General features: G+C 36.1%; 1 protein-coding gene across 3 annotated transcripts in view; it reads left to right on the top strand.

The window, feature by feature from the left end:
* Positions 1-657: 657 nt before the first annotated feature.
* The window catches only part of FUBP1 (far upstream element binding protein 1), a 20,448-nt gene continuing 3,592 nt past the window's right edge, over positions 658-17,513 (top strand). The window contains exons 1-19 of one of the 3 annotated variants that reach the window (XM_029086647.1): positions 658-742; positions 1,730-1,792; positions 2,679-2,717; positions 3,054-3,093; positions 3,387-3,389; positions 3,919-3,968; positions 4,062-4,133; positions 4,406-4,463; positions 6,048-6,210; positions 6,289-6,387; positions 6,471-6,572; positions 7,240-7,342; positions 7,427-7,527; positions 8,149-8,290; positions 9,433-9,593; positions 10,441-10,595; positions 10,686-10,765; positions 13,537-13,665; positions 14,338-14,412. In XM_029086647.1, the coding sequence (XP_028942480.1) occupies positions 688-742; positions 1,730-1,792; positions 2,679-2,717; positions 3,054-3,093; positions 3,387-3,389; positions 3,919-3,968; positions 4,062-4,133; positions 4,406-4,463; positions 6,048-6,210; positions 6,289-6,387; positions 6,471-6,572; positions 7,240-7,342; positions 7,427-7,527; positions 8,149-8,290; positions 9,433-9,593; positions 10,441-10,595; positions 10,686-10,765; positions 13,537-13,665; positions 14,338-14,412 (1,690 nt within the window). In that variant the 5' untranslated portion in view covers positions 658-687. The remainder of the gene's footprint in view (positions 743-1,729; positions 1,793-2,678; positions 2,718-3,053; positions 3,094-3,386; positions 3,390-3,918; positions 3,969-4,061; positions 4,134-4,405; positions 4,464-6,047; positions 6,211-6,288; positions 6,388-6,470; positions 6,573-7,239; positions 7,343-7,426; positions 7,528-8,148; positions 8,291-9,432; positions 9,594-10,440; positions 10,596-10,685; positions 10,766-13,536; positions 13,666-14,337; positions 14,413-17,513) is intronic. The other 2 variants (XM_029086648.1, XM_010174611.2) reach the window with 2 other exon arrangements.

Here is a 17,513-nt window from a genome sequence, read left to right as displayed (position 1 = left end):
GGGGCAGGGGGGAGGGCGGCTCCGCCGCGCCGCCCGTATTGTGTTCCCCGAGGCGCCCTCGCTGCCCGCCAACCTGTTCAGACCGGTTGGGAAGCGCTGCGGCCTGCGGAGCGAGGGCTCTTTCTCGGAAGTTCTTTAGCCCGAAGTTTTGTTTGTCGCTTTTGCGCCACGGGTGATGTTTTCGTTATTTCTCGGACAGAATTTTCGCCTCGTCTGGTAATAACCCGTCGCGGTTTTGGCAGTGTTTGAAGACCCAGTGTAGTGGGGACTACTAAGGTTTGAAATAGTTTCAGTGCTCAGGCCCTCTGAGATACCGCAGTGTTCCGTGAGGAATGGGTAGAAAAGGAAAAACCCCTTTTAGAAAGAAGTTTATGATGTTTGAAGGGCAGGGTTTGTTTGGTTGGTTTTTTCAACCAATTAAGGAAATGTAAAAGGTTTGCCGTTGAAAGATGAGCAAAATTCTCCTTGAAGATATTAAAAATTAAAATTTTTGTGAGCACAACTGTTTCTAGTAGCAGCCTCCTATTTATTTATTTATTTCGTGTCATTTTAATATGTCTTGTCTGAATAGCTTGAAATCGTTTAGAAGACCTGGAATAAATGAAGGATGACCGATTTTTTTTTTCTTAACTCACATTACCTTTTGTTTAGATTGCAGCAAAAATTGGAGGAGATGCTGGCACATCAATGAATTCAAACGACTACGGTTATGGAGGACAAAAAAGGCCTCTTGAGGATGGAGGTATGCACTCGTTACTGCTGCATTTATTTTTGTTGAGTGTGGCAGTGGTGCCAGAAAGATTGCAGGTGGTTTTTTTGTTTGTGGGTTGTTTCCCCCCGCCCGCCCCATACTACAGCATAAAAATATTTTGTTCCCTTTATAGATCATGACATCTTTTCATTTTCAGTTTAGTGGGGAAACTTGTTCTAAACCATTGTGCTCTAACCTGAAGTGATTGTAAGGCTGTTTTGAAATATTTTAAATGTGGTTTAAATGCTGTAAGGAGGAAAATGTATGTCAGGAAGGGAGGCAGATTAATTCATGGTTGAGAAACGTTTACGCAGGTATGTCATTTAAGTCTTTTGTTGTGTAGGACTGACTACAGTTTGTAAATTACAATTAGAGTAGGAAGTGCTTGCTCCTTAAGTTTGATTGTTTCATATATTTTATAACTTCAAGGTTTCAAATAAAAGTATTAACGCATTTCATTGTAAAAGCATAGGACTTTAGAAAGAGACAGGAAAGTAAATTTTCTACCTTGTACACACTTTGCTTAGTTTACTATTTAAGCCTATAGCATGTGTGAACCCTGATAAGATCGTATTTGAATCCTCTAACTTGTTGCAGCTTTTTGGATTTGCCTTATACTGCAGTAAAGTTTTCTCCTGAAATGTGTGTGTGTTGTCTTCTGTCTCTTACTAAGCAGCCAGTTTGAACTTAAAGAGGGTCTGATATGTTCAATATACACACAGAATCCTGGCTAAATTGTGGAAAATCTCTGAACTTGTTGCAATGTTCTCATAGGTCTCACAAGAGCAATGCCTTTTTTTCCTTTAAGAGGATTGAAACTCAATCTACAGAATGTAACTAGGGCTTTATATCAGGAGTTCTTGTGTCCTGTAATAAAGTATTTTTTTTTCTATTAACAGTGAGGTTTTTAATATACAAAAATGAGCTAATGATGCTTCAGATGATATATGTAATGTATTCTTTTTATTTTATGTGTAGATGGCTCTTGGACAAGTCCGAGCAGTACAACACACTGGGAGGGAATGCCCTCTCCTTTTAAAGGCAGGAATTTTTATTTATTACCTGTGTTTAGTATGTAAACATGACATAAACTAGTGGATCTTTCTGGATTGACACAAATATTTCTTGGAATATGTGTCTGAGTTTTTGCTGCACATAAATTATGTTGGTTCATATAACCTTTATTTTGGGGTGGGAAGGAAGCATCTGAAGTCTATCTTTTCAGATATAGGTTAATTATGCCTTTTATTCCTTTACTGTACAGAAAGGATTTGGATGGTAGTGATGTAGTTGCTTTGAATCTGCACAAAGGCAGAAAGAATAAAGTAATCTCCTTTTTTTTTTTTTTTTTTTTTTTTTTAAGTTTTATGCTGTGAAATGCTTGATATTTGGATAGGAATTTCATATCGACATTCAGATTGAGATTGCATTGCCATGTGACACTGTTGTATTTTCAGATGTTTGATCTAGATTTGTGGTCATTGTCAGAATTTTTTTTTCTTTAAATCGTTGATTTTTGTATGGATTTGATTTTTTTTTTCTTTTTTATTATAGAAGCATCATTAGCTTGAGCAACCAACAGACCTAAACTTTGTTCCTTGTCTTAGTTAAGTTTCAGTGACTGGGTATCTATGAGCAAACTACAGTGTGTTCTGAAAACTGCCTTTTGTTAAACTACTGGATAGATAATACGGAAAAACCTAACATCTTTTCAGCTATACTAACCAATTGCTGAGTGTTTGTGAGATTCTTTCTTTTATTCAGATGATCAACTCCCTGAAATTGGAGGAAAAAAAAAAGAAAGAAAGGAAAAAAAAAAAAGGAAAGGGTTACTAAAATACACTGGAAAGTTACAATTCACACTAAAAGGTGTAAACACTTCTTGAATTTCTTGTCAAAAAAAATTAAAAAGATCTTAATTTTGCAGATCAACCAGATGCTAAGAAAGTTGCTCCTCAGAATGACGGTAAGTAATTTTTATTTTGTTGAAAAAAAACAAAAACAAAAACAAAAACAAACCCTAGACAAGTGTAACATTGTCAGAACAAGAATTTGAAACAGTGTTCTGGTAGGTGATCAGTAAGGTATTTTCTTGAAGCAGTGTGAGTCTGCTTTGTAAAGCTGCTGGTGTTGTTAGCAACAGCTGAGAATCTTTTTAGCTGTTTTTAAACCTCTTCATAACACTTCTTAAAAAGTCAGCTTGGACAAAAGTTGATGCCATTAAGTTTTATTATCAAAGGAGAAGCTTAATTGTGAATTATACTACTTGTTTGAATTTAATTTTAACGATATTTGTTTATAGCTTTTGGAAATCAGCTACCACCGATGCATCAACAACAAAGGTAAGAGTTTTACACTAGATCTTATGTAGAGTTTTCATTTTTACTGAAAGAAAGTAATTCCAAGAATTTTTTCTGAAAGAGTGGTATCAATGCATAAAGCAATTACTCTGTATTTATGTGATCTGTTGAAATTTAGCTTCAGCAAGTCCCAAGCCAAATACTTAAAATGCATCTGCATTGGTGTCTCTCTCTCTCTCTTTGTAGCCTGGGCTGTGCATCAGGCTTAGTAAATGGAAAATGCATTTCTGATATTTACTACTTGAGCCATAGGTAGCATAACCAGAAGTTGGAAGCAGGTCTGAAAGGTTGACACTATCTTGTAAACAAAAAGGAAAGCTAATGGATTAAAAAATAAAAACCAAAACCCACCAGATTTAACACAGCATTTTGCTCAGTCAGCCACATTTGCTAAAACTTAGTTTTCTTCACTCATTTCTCCACTAAACAATCACATACAACTATTATCCTTATGCTTTGACTGATTTTGGTAGAAGAGACGCTGAAATTTGTGTATTTTCAGCATGCTTCGATGAATATATAGATGAAACTGAAAATGCTGCACTGGCCTTTTCTGTACCACAGATCTGTTAATAATAAAGAGGATGAAGGAAAAAATAGATTGATTCATATTATACTTGAACTTATTGTTAATTTACTTAGTACTGTGCTTGCATGGTAAATTTTAACCTTAATGGGAGGTAAGTAAGCCAGGGTGATAGTGGGGGGCGCTGGCTTTCTTTAGTTTAATGGGAGGATATATAAATTTAATGCCAGTTTGGTCTCTGAATGATCATTGTCTTTTGTATGATTTAACATTCTCTGTAGGTCTGTGATGACAGAGGAGTACAAAGTTCCAGATGGGATGGTTGGATTCAGTAAGTAGTATGCCTGTGGTGGTGTAGGAGAGTGAGGGATGTTAGCAGATGCTGCTAATATAAATAATCTTTCTGTGTTTTCTTTCTCCCAAGTAATTGGCAGAGGTGGAGAGCAGATCTCGCGTATACAGCAGGAGTCTGGCTGTAAAATACAGATTGCCCCTGGTAACTATTTGGGTTTTTTTTTCTTTGTTTATTTTGGTGAGGGGTTTTGTAGAAGGTTCAGAAGGCTTTCAGAATCATTGCTTCTCGTTGCCCAAAACTTCATTTAAAGTATATTTTAATTTTTTATGCTAACCGCGATTGTCACTATCTAAAGAAATTCCAAATGTTGTGTTCCAAACTTCTGTGAAGTTCCAGTAGTTTGTATATTATGTTTAATTTCATACTCTCTGACTTAATGCTGCTGCTAAATTGATTTTATTTTATGACCGTAGATAGTGGAGGCCTGCCTGAAAGATCATGTATGCTAACTGGAACACCAGAGTCTGTTCAGTAAGTAAAACAAATTCTGTGTGTTCATATTTTACTGTGCAATACACTCCATCTTTTAGATCTAAATATAATATCTAGATAGCATGTTTCTAATATTATGGTTTTTCTCAGTTGAAGAGGCAGTCTGGTGACAATTAAATGAGTACATAAGACAAAAGAACCTGCAGTCAGATCCCTCAACATACATGAAATTTCAAGATAAAAATATGGAACTTCAACTTTTTCAAGTCTAGATCTTGTTGTAGATAATGCTTATCTAACCATGCACTGATTTCAGCTTGAGAATGAAATGTGGAAATGTATATGACAAAGAAATGTGTGCTACAAATAAGTTCTTTATTAACCATAAATTGGAAGATCACAGGGCAAATGGAGAAAATCCATGATGTGAAAGTAGGAGTTACTCGAAGCCCAGCCCATCAGAGTTCTTAAATGTCTTTTGTATAAAATAGTGTATGCTAAAAATTACGACAGTGATGTCTATGTAAGACCTATCAGCAAAGTTAACTTTTGCCTTTCCCTGTTCAGGGAGGAGGATAATAGCAATGAAACTTTTTTTTTTTTTACTGGCACAGAGGTTATTTAACCACTTGAAGACTGACTTATCCTGGCTTTGCAGGGAAAGATACTGAGTGTAGTAGCGTATTTGGTATTTCCTCATTCATGTTAGCTGCTCCCGCTTAATGTTTGTGGGTAAGGCCTGCAGCTACATGTTTTCCTTTGGGAAAGTAGCATGGTGTTCTCCTCTTATGTTGCAGCCAAGCAAGCTGCTGTTAATTACATCATTCCTTTATGTGAATTTTCTTTCTAGTTATGGTTTATTCTGCTCACCTATTAGAAGGAAGAGTTTTTAACGAATGTTAGTACTGTAATAATTATGCTACTGTGATGCATGGTGAATATTTACTTGCTTTTGTCCACTGTTCTGGTGATGGTTACAAGCTCAAATGTCCTTATTTTGTATGCTGAATCAAGCAGCAGCTATCACAGTACTTGGTGTTAAAGTTAGGTTTATTTTATAGTCTGGTTTTTTTGCCTTTTATAAAAACTTAACATAAAATAGCTCTGCCTTAAGATTGATTGTTAGTAGATGAAAGAAATATTACTGTCAAATGAGGTGTTACCTGAATTACTACTGAAATCAAGCAGAGTTAGAAAAAGATTTCTACCTGGTGATTTTTTTTTTAATGCACTAAAGTTAAATTGTAACAATTTCAAATCTTCTGATTAACATGGATTTTTTTAAAAAATATATTTTAAGGGACAAAGTTTCCATCTTTTATTCTGAATTAAGGTTTGATCAATTTAACTATTCAGGGATGATGGTCATGTTTGAGGAGGTAACTTTTATTTTCATGTGTTTGATGAAGAACCATCTTTTATATTTGGACATTGGGGTGGTTTTAGGTCTATCACATTATCTTGCAATTAGTTTCTTAAATTACTGTTACAGATTACTGAGTTTGATTGTATTTCTTCTGCAGAAACTTTTCAAATTAGAAAAATAAAAATTTCCAGAATAGGTGTGGGCAAGTAATGCTTGTAGGAATAAGTGTATTTATAAATGTATATATTCCTTCACAGATCAGCAAAAAGATTACTTGATCAGATAGTTGAAAAGGGAAGACCTGCACCTGGCTTTCATCATGGTGATGGACCTGGAAATGCAGTCCAAGAAATCATGATTCCAGCAAGTAAAGCAGGATTAGTTATTGGAAAAGGTGGAGAGACAATTAAACAGTTACAGGTATATATGTGTCTTCTATACATGTGATAATAGTGAATCTGGGTTTGAGTGGGTCTTGACCTCTGTTTTGTCAAATAGGAGCGGGCAGGTGTCAAAATGGTCATGATTCAAGATGGTCCACAGAACACTGGTGCAGACAAGCCCCTTAGGATAACTGGAGACCCTTATAAAGTTCAAGTAAGCAGTGTTTTAGAATTGAGAGCATTTTAAAATCCTTTCTGATGCTGCAGTTCCTAAATGAACTTTCATTTTTCTTTTAGCAAGCCAAGGAAATGGTGCTGGAGTTAATTCGTGATCAAGGTGGCTTTAGAGAGGTGCGCAACGAATATGGGTCACGAATAGGAGGAAATGAAGGGATAGACGTAAGCATGGTTGAAAAACTTGTTCACTGTATTTTAAGATGTTAACGTTAAAATGTTAATCTGGGTAATACCACTGAAAACTTTTAAATAGATTCCAAAAGTGGTTTTGGCATGTAAGTATTTCTTGATCGTTGCTGAAATTGTGACTTTATATGTTGTGTGGCATTCATTTTACGTTACCAGCTGTTCTGAACAGTTTCAGCTAGCTGGAGCTTTTTATCAAATAAGCAAATAAGTTTTATGGCTAAGAATATAATGTCATTATAGAAAATGGAGTTTGGCCTTTATAGAAGAATATTTAAGTCCACCTATAGTGCAAGTCATGAATTCATAACTGTTCATCACATGTATGGCTGAAAGTTTCATCTGCTAGAATCTGCATTTTAGGCCTGTTAGAACTTTTGTTCTTTGACTGTGAGAAGCATAATATCCACTGGAACTGCTGCCACTATAACTTGTAGCACATAGGTTCTCTTCCTTTTTGATGCTGCCATTCAGTATTTGCTAGGTTTGTGACTTGATATTAAAAAATTCATGATTCAGAAAGCCTTAAATGGCATAGAGCTGGCCCTAGTTTACCATTCTCATATGTGACCTTCTAACTGTGTGAATTTGGTAGGAATATTTGCATCATTGACATCTTTACTCTTTTTTTTTTCTCGTTAAGGTTCCAATACCACGATTTGCTGTAGGTATTGTGATAGGAAGAAATGGAGAGATGATAAAAAAGATACAGAATGATGCTGGTGTTAGGATCCAGTTTAAGCCAGGTTGGTAATATGTCCATAAATTTCTGTGAATGGAGTGTAAATTTACTGTATCACATATACTGAAATAGTTTGGTTTTATTCCAGATGATGGAACAACTCCAGATAGAATAGCCCAAATCACAGGGCCTCCTGACAGATGTCAGCATGCTGCAGAGATTATTACAGATCTCCTTCGAAGTGTTCAGGTTGGGTAATATGTTGTTTACCATTTAAAATCTCCGGCCAGAGTTTTGGAAGGACTTAAACTTTTAAAAATGAGTGTGTAACTAAAGAATGTAATTTAATGGTGTCATCTGAATCTACTTCAAAGTTGAGTCTGGAATGAGTGTTTGCTTTGATAGCTACAGTCTTGCAAGTATGAGGATGATAATGATAATACTGATTCAAAAAGTCACAGCAGCTCTTGATCTGTCTGATTTTAGAGCTCCTTCTTCTGTTGGCTTGTCTTAATAGATAATATGCTGTTACTTTTGGTTGTAATTAGTATTTAAAAGACAGTTTAAATGCTTATATTGAGATGAGCCCCACTGCTGCATTTACAGAAGGCAGAAATTATATCTTTGTACATGTGAAACTTTCTGCTTTCTTCTATATCTTTTCCTTCATCTTTCATATGCAGAGTTGTACAGAATATATGTTAAATAGTAATTTAGGTCTTCTGGAAAAGATATTACTTTAACTATTGAAACTATCTGAGTAGTAAATTCTTAACAAATGATGTGATGTAACCAGTTGGCGTTAATAATTTGCTTGGAGGAGTTTTTATAGAACATGGTAATTTGTTGCTTTTTTTTTTTTTTTTTTAGGCTGGTAACCCTGGTGGACCAGGACCTGGTGGTCGAGGCAGGGGTAGAGGCCAAGGCAACTGGAACATGGGGCCTCCCGGTGGCTTACAGGAATTCAATTTTATTGTTCCCACTGGCAAGACTGGATTAATCATTGGCAAAGGCAATATATCTTATATATATCTATATCTCTACATACTTAAAACTCTCAGCTTTTCCATTTGTACCAAGAGCCATACTAGAGAGATGTTTCAAAAGAAGCCTTTGCAAATAGTTTCCTGTACAGCAGAGCAACATAAAACTGCTAAAATCATAACACTCCTAATAGTCTTTTCAGATTTTCCTCACTAATATACATACTCCAGTAGTTCAAAGTCAAGAACCAATTAGTTTATCTAACTCATTTTTTTTAAAGTAGTAACTACTGAGTTACATTGGTAATGTTTGGTAGATGATGTATCTTTCAATTAACTTGCATGTAATACTGCTTGATTAGCCTAGTGTTACTGTGTCTGTAACTTGCTCTTAAATCTAATTCTCACACATTCCAGTGCAGATATTTTACAGTGGAATCCTGCAACAATTTCTTATGTGTATGTTTATTAAAATAATTACTTCTCAAATAGGTTTGTTTTTAATTTATTGTATGCTTCTGAATGAAACACGAGTTATCTTAATCTTTTGTTTGTAATGTGTTTTCCAGACACAACAAATAGGCTGACATAATAGTTCAGTTCTTGACCTGGAAGGTTGATTGATTGTTGTTTTTTTGGGGTTTTTCTAATGCCAAATGATCCCTGTATTGAAAACTTTGTGCCTACTAATGATACAAGTAAACTTCTCAGGATCCTGTAAGAGGAGGAACTAGTTCAGGGAATTTAACTTTCTGGACTTTACCATCTGGTCAGCTTCTGAACATTTTTTGTCATCTGCTCTATAGGGAGGTCAGACTTTAAGGTTGTATTTTCTGGTAATCATGGATATGAGTTGTTATTCATGTCTAATCTTAAATCTTTACATGAATGGAACAAACAGACAACATTTTAGGAATTCTTTACTGTTCTTTCTGAGTAATAGTATCATGGTCTTTAATTTTTTAGAATTAATTTATTTTTACTAGTTTATTGCAGTCAGAGCTCTATATTACACTGAAGAGGCTTTTTTGTTGTTAGAATGTTCTTGTGTGGCTCATAAGAATAGGTGTCTCTTCATTTCTCTAGCTTCCATGCAGTTGACTTTTCTCTGATTTCAGTTTCAGTATTTTTGCTTTAGTGCATGTTGTAAAAGCTGTGTGTTACATTGTAGGTGGTGAAACTATTAAAAGCATAAGCCAGCAGTCTGGTGCTAGAATAGAACTTCAAAGAAATCCTCCACCTAACGCAGATCCAAACATGAAGATGTTTACTATCCGTGGAACACCCCAGCAAATAGATTATGCACGACAGCTTATAGAAGAAAAGATTGGAGTGAGTGTATAACTACGTTTTGATTTACTTTTATAGCTAAACAGAGCAGAAAGCAAGTCTCCTTTGTGGAGACTTTTTCTGTTTCACTTCCAGATAAATTAGATAATAAATTTATAATAATAGATGGTAATGTGGATTTAAAGCAATATAAACATAACTTGATGCACCAAAAGAAGCAAAAACTCAAAATGGAAAGAAACATTTGCTTTCTTCAATGTAATGTAGTGTATTTTTTAATGATGTGTTCTGGAGGATGCCCACTTTGTGCATAGTGAAAAATTTGATGACTTCGAAGGTATCCTTGTTACTGTTAAAGCTACTAACCTGTGTGTGTAGTTTTTCAGTCTCAGTATGTTTAGGTAGAGTTTTCATCCAAGTTTACACTCTTAAGTTCACTGCACTTTTGTTTGCGTGTATATGTACATAATCAAATTTACTGCCCGTTTTTTTCCTGATCTTACAAACAGATTTAATTAGCAAGATTAGCCAGACTTAGATGTATCGATTTATTTTTAAAACACTGATAGTCTTGTTTTAGTTTATGGGTTTTTTAAATCCAACTAGTGGAAAAATCCATGTTTATTTGTAAGATTCTTTATTTTCTCAAGAAAGAACAGAAATAAATGCTGATTTTTAGTTGATGTTACTGCCATGACTGCTTTTAACTCTCTTCTTTAACTAGCCATAAGCCTAATTAATCTTCAAAAAGACTGTTTCCTTCAGGGAAATGTCTTTATTTAAAAACAATCAAACCTTTTAGATTATATTCTTAAAGTGTTCAGATTTACGCTTCAAAACTGCTGAAAAATTGAGGTTTATTTTTATTTGTGTGCTACTCTTCTTACAGGGTCCAGTAAATCCATTGGGTCCACCTGTTCCACATGGACCTCATGGTGTTGTTCCTGGCCCGCACGGACCTCCTGGGCCACCAGGTCCTGGTGCTCCCATGGGACCATATAACCCTGCTCCTTATAATCCAGGGCCTCCTGGCCCTGCACCTCAGTAAGTACTTCAGCTTCAGTTAGCTTCTTTTTTTGTAGGGTGATCCAGGGACTGGCTTTCATTGTATATGTATGACTTGATCTTTTGTAGTGGTCCTCCAGCACCGTATGCCCCACAAGGATGGGGAAATGCCTATCCACACTGGCAGCCACCAAATCCACCAGATCCGGGTAAGGAATGTCACAGTTGTACTGCAGTATGGCTATACTTGGAGTACATCTGTTTTGTCCTTAAAAGTGTCTTCTGTTTCGTGATTCATGTTACACTGGTAAATCTGAAAAAGCTCCTGTTCTTCTGAATCTTCTTCACTGATGTCAGTTTACATTTGTTTTACACTTCCCGCATGTTGCTTCTGAGATGTTGAAGTTCAGTTGTTCCAGTTGGAATATGCTTCTTTACTAAACGTTACTTTTTGCAAGATTGGGTTAACTGATTTTGTGCAAATTGGTTCATTTCTCTTACAATGGATATTTTTATATAAAGTTCTTTAATGAGGATGTGTTTTGTTTCCCTAATAGTCATGACCCTTACAATGTGATCCTGACTTCACACTGTTTATGCTATATTACATATTTCTAACTTTTATTGACCTATATGAGGATGGCTTCTTAGAGTCTAATACAAATGTATTTTGTTCATTCCTTTTTGAGGGATAGAACTTGTGTTAAAATTAGTTAGGATTGTGTATATTGAGCTTTTGCTTATAACAGTTTTGTGTTTTCTTCTGAAACCCATCTTTGTAGAATCTGTTTCTTCTATTTCTGTTTATCTTGTCAAGACTGGGAGTTTTTACTTGATTACAACTTCCCAAAGTTTTAGTATGCTGCTTTTCTTTAAGTTACATCCTTTAGTTGGACTAGAGAATATGGGGAAACGGAACTGCAGTCACAGAAGGCATGGTAAGGCTAAATGCTTGAGTCAATTGTACCTCATTTGTTTGAGGCAGAGCTTCTTTGGAACTTCAGCCAAAAGATCAGAATTTTATTTTTGTTATAAATGGAATAAATATTTTCTTATAGCCACTGGTTCTGACATAAGTTCCATTAGTGAAAAAGGATAGGGCTTTGGAGGATGTTATGATCTACAGAGTTCTATTCATGTTCAAGTCTTTTATATATCCTTTCTTGGCACAGAGCCATCTCTGGTTTCATTTCCCTAACTTTTATAACAGGTATTATCTGTATGCATTCAGTTTAGTATTTTAAAATGCCTATTGTTACTATTTGGAAGTAGAATGATTCAGAGTGACTTGACTTGAAGTCTTAGCATACCAAAAGTGTCATTTAATCCAGAACCACTGCCAAAATGCCTTTTTCATACCAGCTCTTCATTTTTTATTAAGTAATTTCTCTACGTAAAGACCTGTAAGAAAAATGAAAAATATTGACCTTTATGTCATCTTGATCTTGATTCAATAACCTTTTATTTTGATAAATACCCCTCTTAAAAATGTAATTAAGTTTTCCTATATGCAGTTGGAGTTGGTGTTTCTTTTGACTAGTATTTATTTGAGTGAATTCTGTACAATTGTCCACTTAGTTGCTCATTTCAGTGCAACAAATGGGTTATTTTAGTATTTTTTTCAGAAGTGCTCTCTCCAGAACCATGCTTGCCTCTTGCCCTGTGAAAGTGGAGCTAGTTACTACAGTCAGATTTCTTTAATGAATCCTGCTGTGCTCTTCTGTTCTAGAGAAGTAGCTACTAAGGGGAAGGAGGGAGGGAACCCAGCAATGGCTTATTTGATGTTTGCAGGTAACCTTAGAATGTAGTACATATCAGTTTAAATCCACTATTGTTGATAGAAGCAGTGTAATTTAAAAAAGAAACAGCATGTTAACATTGTTTTCTGTATGCTGATGCTACTGTGCATTTTAAGTGTTTACATCTGACTTTGAATGAAATAATGCAAGAAATTTGTTGTGTTGTGGATTTTTTTCTCCCTGAATGCCTTTTCAGGGGATTTCTTCTTTCTCTTCCATTAGTCACTGCCTTAGCTATTTTGTGTTTGGGGGGAAATAGACTTCTATTGCCATGTATAGTTATTCTAAAGTATCAGTTGTGTCAATGTCTTTAGGTGAAGTTCTTTCCTCAGTTGGTTGCATTTGTTAGCAGATACTTCTGTTCTTTAAGGATGCAGATAATGTTAAAGGATGTTGGTGTGTTATAGTGTTATGTTCTCTAATAGTAGATTTGCACTTTTTGTGAATTGCCAATCTAGTAATGTGATCAGTCCCTGTGATTCAGCAAGAATAAGCAATTCCTGAAGGCTATATGTGAAAAACAGAGAAATGAGGCTTTGGGAAGCAGAATTGTTGGCCTGTCTAGATAGTTAAAAATAAGGGAAGCATGGAGATAGCTGCAGAAGATGCAAGTGCTGCTATTATTTGTTTACTAAAAAGCTGTAAGTAAACAGTGATGTGTTATTCAGGTTCTTAAAAATATCATTTGTTTCTGTATTTCACTGTTACCTTAAAGATTAACTGACAGGTATTGCAAGTAACTAGTAAGATTTGTATTCTTCTGTTTCAGAAATACCTATTTGGTAAGCCTCCTCCGCCCCTGCCAGTGTCACTAGTGTGAGGTTATAACGAAAGTAAAACCACTGAAATTGTTTGGTGCTAGAATGATACATTGTTGCTACCGTTTAGTAAACTTGAAAATCTGTTTGTCACATTTAAAAATTAATAAATGACATTGTAGTAGTAAGGGTTCTAGAATGATTTTCTTATCAGCCCTATGAAAGCATACATTGTTCAATACACTTGTCTGAAACTTGATCAAGAGTTTTTGCTGGAAGGAAGAGATATTTACAGGATGTACGTGGTTACTTGGTTTAGATGTATTTTTCATAGGAGGAAAATGAGTACTTAGGACAGGGTTAATTGAGCACAGCATTCTCTTCATACTACTTTTATAAATGCTTATGTTTTTGTTTTCATAGGTAAGCCCGGAACAGATCCCAATTCAGCAGCGTGGGCAGCTTATTATGCTCACTACTATCAGCAGCAAGCACAGCCACCACCTGCAGCCCCTCCTGGTGGACCAGCTACAACCCAAACTAATGGACAAGGTAGCTGTTTAGTAAAATGCATAAATTTCTCATTGCTGGGGGTGTAGATGCCCCCCCCCCTTTTTTTTTTTGTGTCTTCATATATTGGGTAAATTTACTGTAAGGTAGCTGGTTTTCTTGGAAAACTCTTGCTTACAGCCTTCAACATTGCTTTTCTTAATTTCAGCAGTAATAAGGGTAATGTATTTATCTTGTAATACTCACCAAGGAGAATTTTGCTGCAACTTGGGCTGACTTAATTACATCTGTATCATTCAGTCAGTCATAAGTAAAAATGGAATGAGCCAAACTGTTGTTATTTGCTTAAACAATTGCATCACTTTCAGTGTTACAATTGTAGTATTTAGTGGCATTAGTGTAGTTGTTGTGCCTGGATAAGGCTTACCAATTAAATTTTAGATAGTATTTTGTACTGTGGGTGGTGTGCATTTCTTGAATCTTGAAAACATGCTGAACACTTTAAACAATTCTTTTTCTTTGTGGTGTCTCTTACTCATTGTTTGTATTTTTAGCAACTTGTACCACATAAGTTTATAGTGTCAGATTTGGGTGATGTTATTTGGGATTGTTACTGAAAAATTCAGCTCATTACTTGTAAATTGTTCTTGTTCTATGTATGGAACAAAACCCAGTAGGTTTGTTTTTTTTTTTACTATTTTTAATGTAATTCAGGAGATCAGCCAAATCCAGCACCAGCAGGGCAGGTTGACTATACCAAGGCCTGGGAGGAGTACTACAAAAAAATGGGTACGTGTGCAGGTTTTTTCTGTTGTGGCATAATAGAATGTTCTAGATTGTCTATCTCATTTGATTTTTTTTTTTTTTTTTTTTTACCCCCAAAAAGTTAAAAATGCTCAATCCATGTGTCTTCTGAGCAATAAACTGCTAGAGGCTCTGAATCATGCAGAAAGACTTTTAAAATTGTGTTGTGTTTAAGGCATTCACTAGTTTCCTAGTGCTCCTAAGATTATAGTTCATTTTATTTTTTTTTTGTCATTTGCTTTCTGTGTTCCAGGTTATCAAAACATCATAACTAGCTTTCCTTTATATCGTTCCCTTTTTAAAATAGTATTTGCTTTGCAGCACTGAAGAGCTGTGTTTAAACTGCAGGTTTTATGTTGTTGCTAGCTTTTTCAAAATATTTTGCTTGGGCTGACTTACAAAACTGAAATGTATTTGCTTGTTAAGTTGATTATTTCATCATTTACTGAATAGGGACAGAATATGTGGTCTTGATGCATTTGCAGAAGGTGCTGTCTTTTAAATCATGTTAATATCTTGCAGGTCAGTGTTTTGTCCACAGCATCCTCCCGTGGATATTATAGTTAATGTAGATTTGTATGCTGAGGACTAGTGGGCTTATGAAAGCCAGTGCTTTCTCTAGTATCTCTGTTAGACCACACATACAGCAGCATCTGGTTTGGTTTTTTTGTTTTTGTTTGAGTGGGAGGGTTTAAATTTTTTGGCCTCTTCAACTGCATGCTGTTTTCTCATGGAATATTAAAAAGCATTTGAAGTTAAGATTAATAGCATGTTTAATTTCTCTTACCAACCTTCTACCAGGTTGATCTCAAATTATTTGACAAGACATAAAGACCTTTTTTCTTCTTTGGCACAACAGAAGTGATGAAATGAAACAGAAAATATATAATGATGATTTATTTCAAGAATTATGTATCAGACAAGAAGATTGCAGCAGAACTCCCAAACACGTGATTTTTAAGATGTGATGGGCCTTTCCATTTTTCCTCTTCCTGTTTCATTTAACTATTTTTTTCAATTTAATGTGAGCTGGTAGTTCAGTTCACATTCTTCAATGCGAAGTTGTGGGGTTTTTTCACTGCTTGTTTTAAGAATAATATTTGTTTGCAAGGGCTCTGCCATCTTCCTAATTTACTGTCTCTGGAAAACAAGGTCAGGGTTGCACTAGTCTTGCATTTGCTCCAATTAAATAATAGCTAGTTATAAGGTATTGGGATAGAGTTTCTGGGAGCAAGTTGAGAGAGGAATGTGAACCCAAAAAAGGTGAACATTGGGAGATGTAAAGAACTGCTCGTAAAATGCAAAATTAAAAACACCCCAAGACAGCAGTGAAATAAGAGCAAAAACAGAAAGGAAATTCTGATCTTTATTTATTTTTCTAATTCAAATTGTGTTCTTTGCATGAAGGAGATCTCTTTGATTTCTGGACTTGTATAACTTGACTGCTGCTTCTTCAGCATGTTGCAAATCTTGATATGGAAGATACCATTTCTCTTTATGATCCACTTAGAAAAGAGGAAGAACTGACTAAGTGAGGTTGAAGGGCAGAGAATTCACCTAGGGTTGATTTAATGCTAAATGGAGGTGTTTTTCCTCACTTCCTTAACAACAGTGTTAAGTCGTAGAAGATCTGATGAGCAGGAAGCCTGCCCATCAGCAAGTTTGTGTGGTCTCTGGCCTCTCAGATACAGCTACTACTGTTTGTGCTCCCTGCAGTACTGTAATGCTGCTGTCCCCACTAACTTGTGCAAAAGTGGAAGGTAGGAATTACAAGTCACTTACTCTTCAACTCTTCTTTCAGATTTTTCACAGCACAGATAATTACACAAAGAGCTCTTCTGGAGAACTGAACTGAAACTTGGGACTTTGTAAGCCCAAACAGTTTTTTGAGCCGACAACGTGCACTTGCAGCCCAGAAGGCCAACCGTATCCTGGGCTGCATCAAGAGAAGTGTGGCCAGCAGGTCGAGGGAGGTGATTCTCCCCCTCTACTCAGCTCTTGTAAGGCCCCACCTGGAGTACTGCATCCAGTTCTGGAGCCCCCAGCACAAGAGGGACATGGATCTGTTAGAACAGGTCCAGAAGAGGGCCACGAGGATGATCCGAGGGCTGGAACACCTCTCCTATGAAGACAGGCTGAAAGAGCTGGGGCTGTTCAGCCTGGAAAAGAGAAGGCTTAGGGGAGATCTTATAGCGGCCTTCCAGTACCTGAAGGGGGCCTATAAGAAAGCCGGGGAAGAACTTTTCGTTAGGGCAGTTAATGACAGAACTAGGGGGAATGGCTTTAAACTGAAAGAGGGTAGGTTTAGATTAGATATTAGGAAGAAGTTCTTTAGTGTGAGGGTGGTGAGACACTGGAACAGGTTGACCAACGAGGTTGTAGATGCCCCCTCCCTGGAAGTGTTTAAGACCAGGGTGGATGAGGCTTTGAGTAACCTGATCTAGTGTAAGGTGTCCCTGCTCATGGCAGGGGGTTTGGAACTAGATGATCTTTAAGGTCCCTTCCAACCCAAACCATTCTATGATTCTATTTTTGCTGCTGAGAAAACTAATAATCCATGTGGCAAGCTTATAAGGGTGACAGTACTGAGCTGAACAAGTTGGATGTGATACTGCAATTGGTGCTTTGGATTTTCTTATACTTTAAGTGTGAGGGATCTGAAAACTCTAAAACACTCCTGAATATTCCCGTCAAAATCATAATACTGTTTTCCAGAGTAGCTTCTTACTGGTACAGTATGACTTGACTAATCACAGAGAACACTTCTCTCTGTTTTTCAGCATATAGAACAGTGACTTGATAATAACCTGGTTTCCAGCTTACAAATATAGTGGCAAAAGTCCATCTCCTTTTTCAGAGTCTTGTTTGGGTCAGGGACTACTGATTTGAGTAACAAATACAATTAAAAATAAGACTGAAAAGCTAGTAAAATTACTCATGCAGTCTGGTAAGGTACTGTACATGGATCTTGTAGGTGATCCAGACCATCTATTTGATGGTACCCTACTTCATAAATTCAAAATGTTTGTTTTAAATTTTACCAGATAACAAGCCAGAAGTTTAGCTTCTGAAGACATACAGATGCT

Source organism: Antrostomus carolinensis, unplaced genomic scaffold (genome assembly GCF_000700745.2).
Source record: "Antrostomus carolinensis isolate BGI_N321 unplaced genomic scaffold, ASM70074v2 scaffold33648, whole genome shotgun sequence".
In the NCBI taxonomy this organism is placed as follows: domain Eukaryota; kingdom Metazoa; phylum Chordata; class Aves; order Caprimulgiformes; family Caprimulgidae; genus Antrostomus; species Antrostomus carolinensis.
This window is presented reverse-complemented; position numbering and strand designations above follow the sequence as displayed.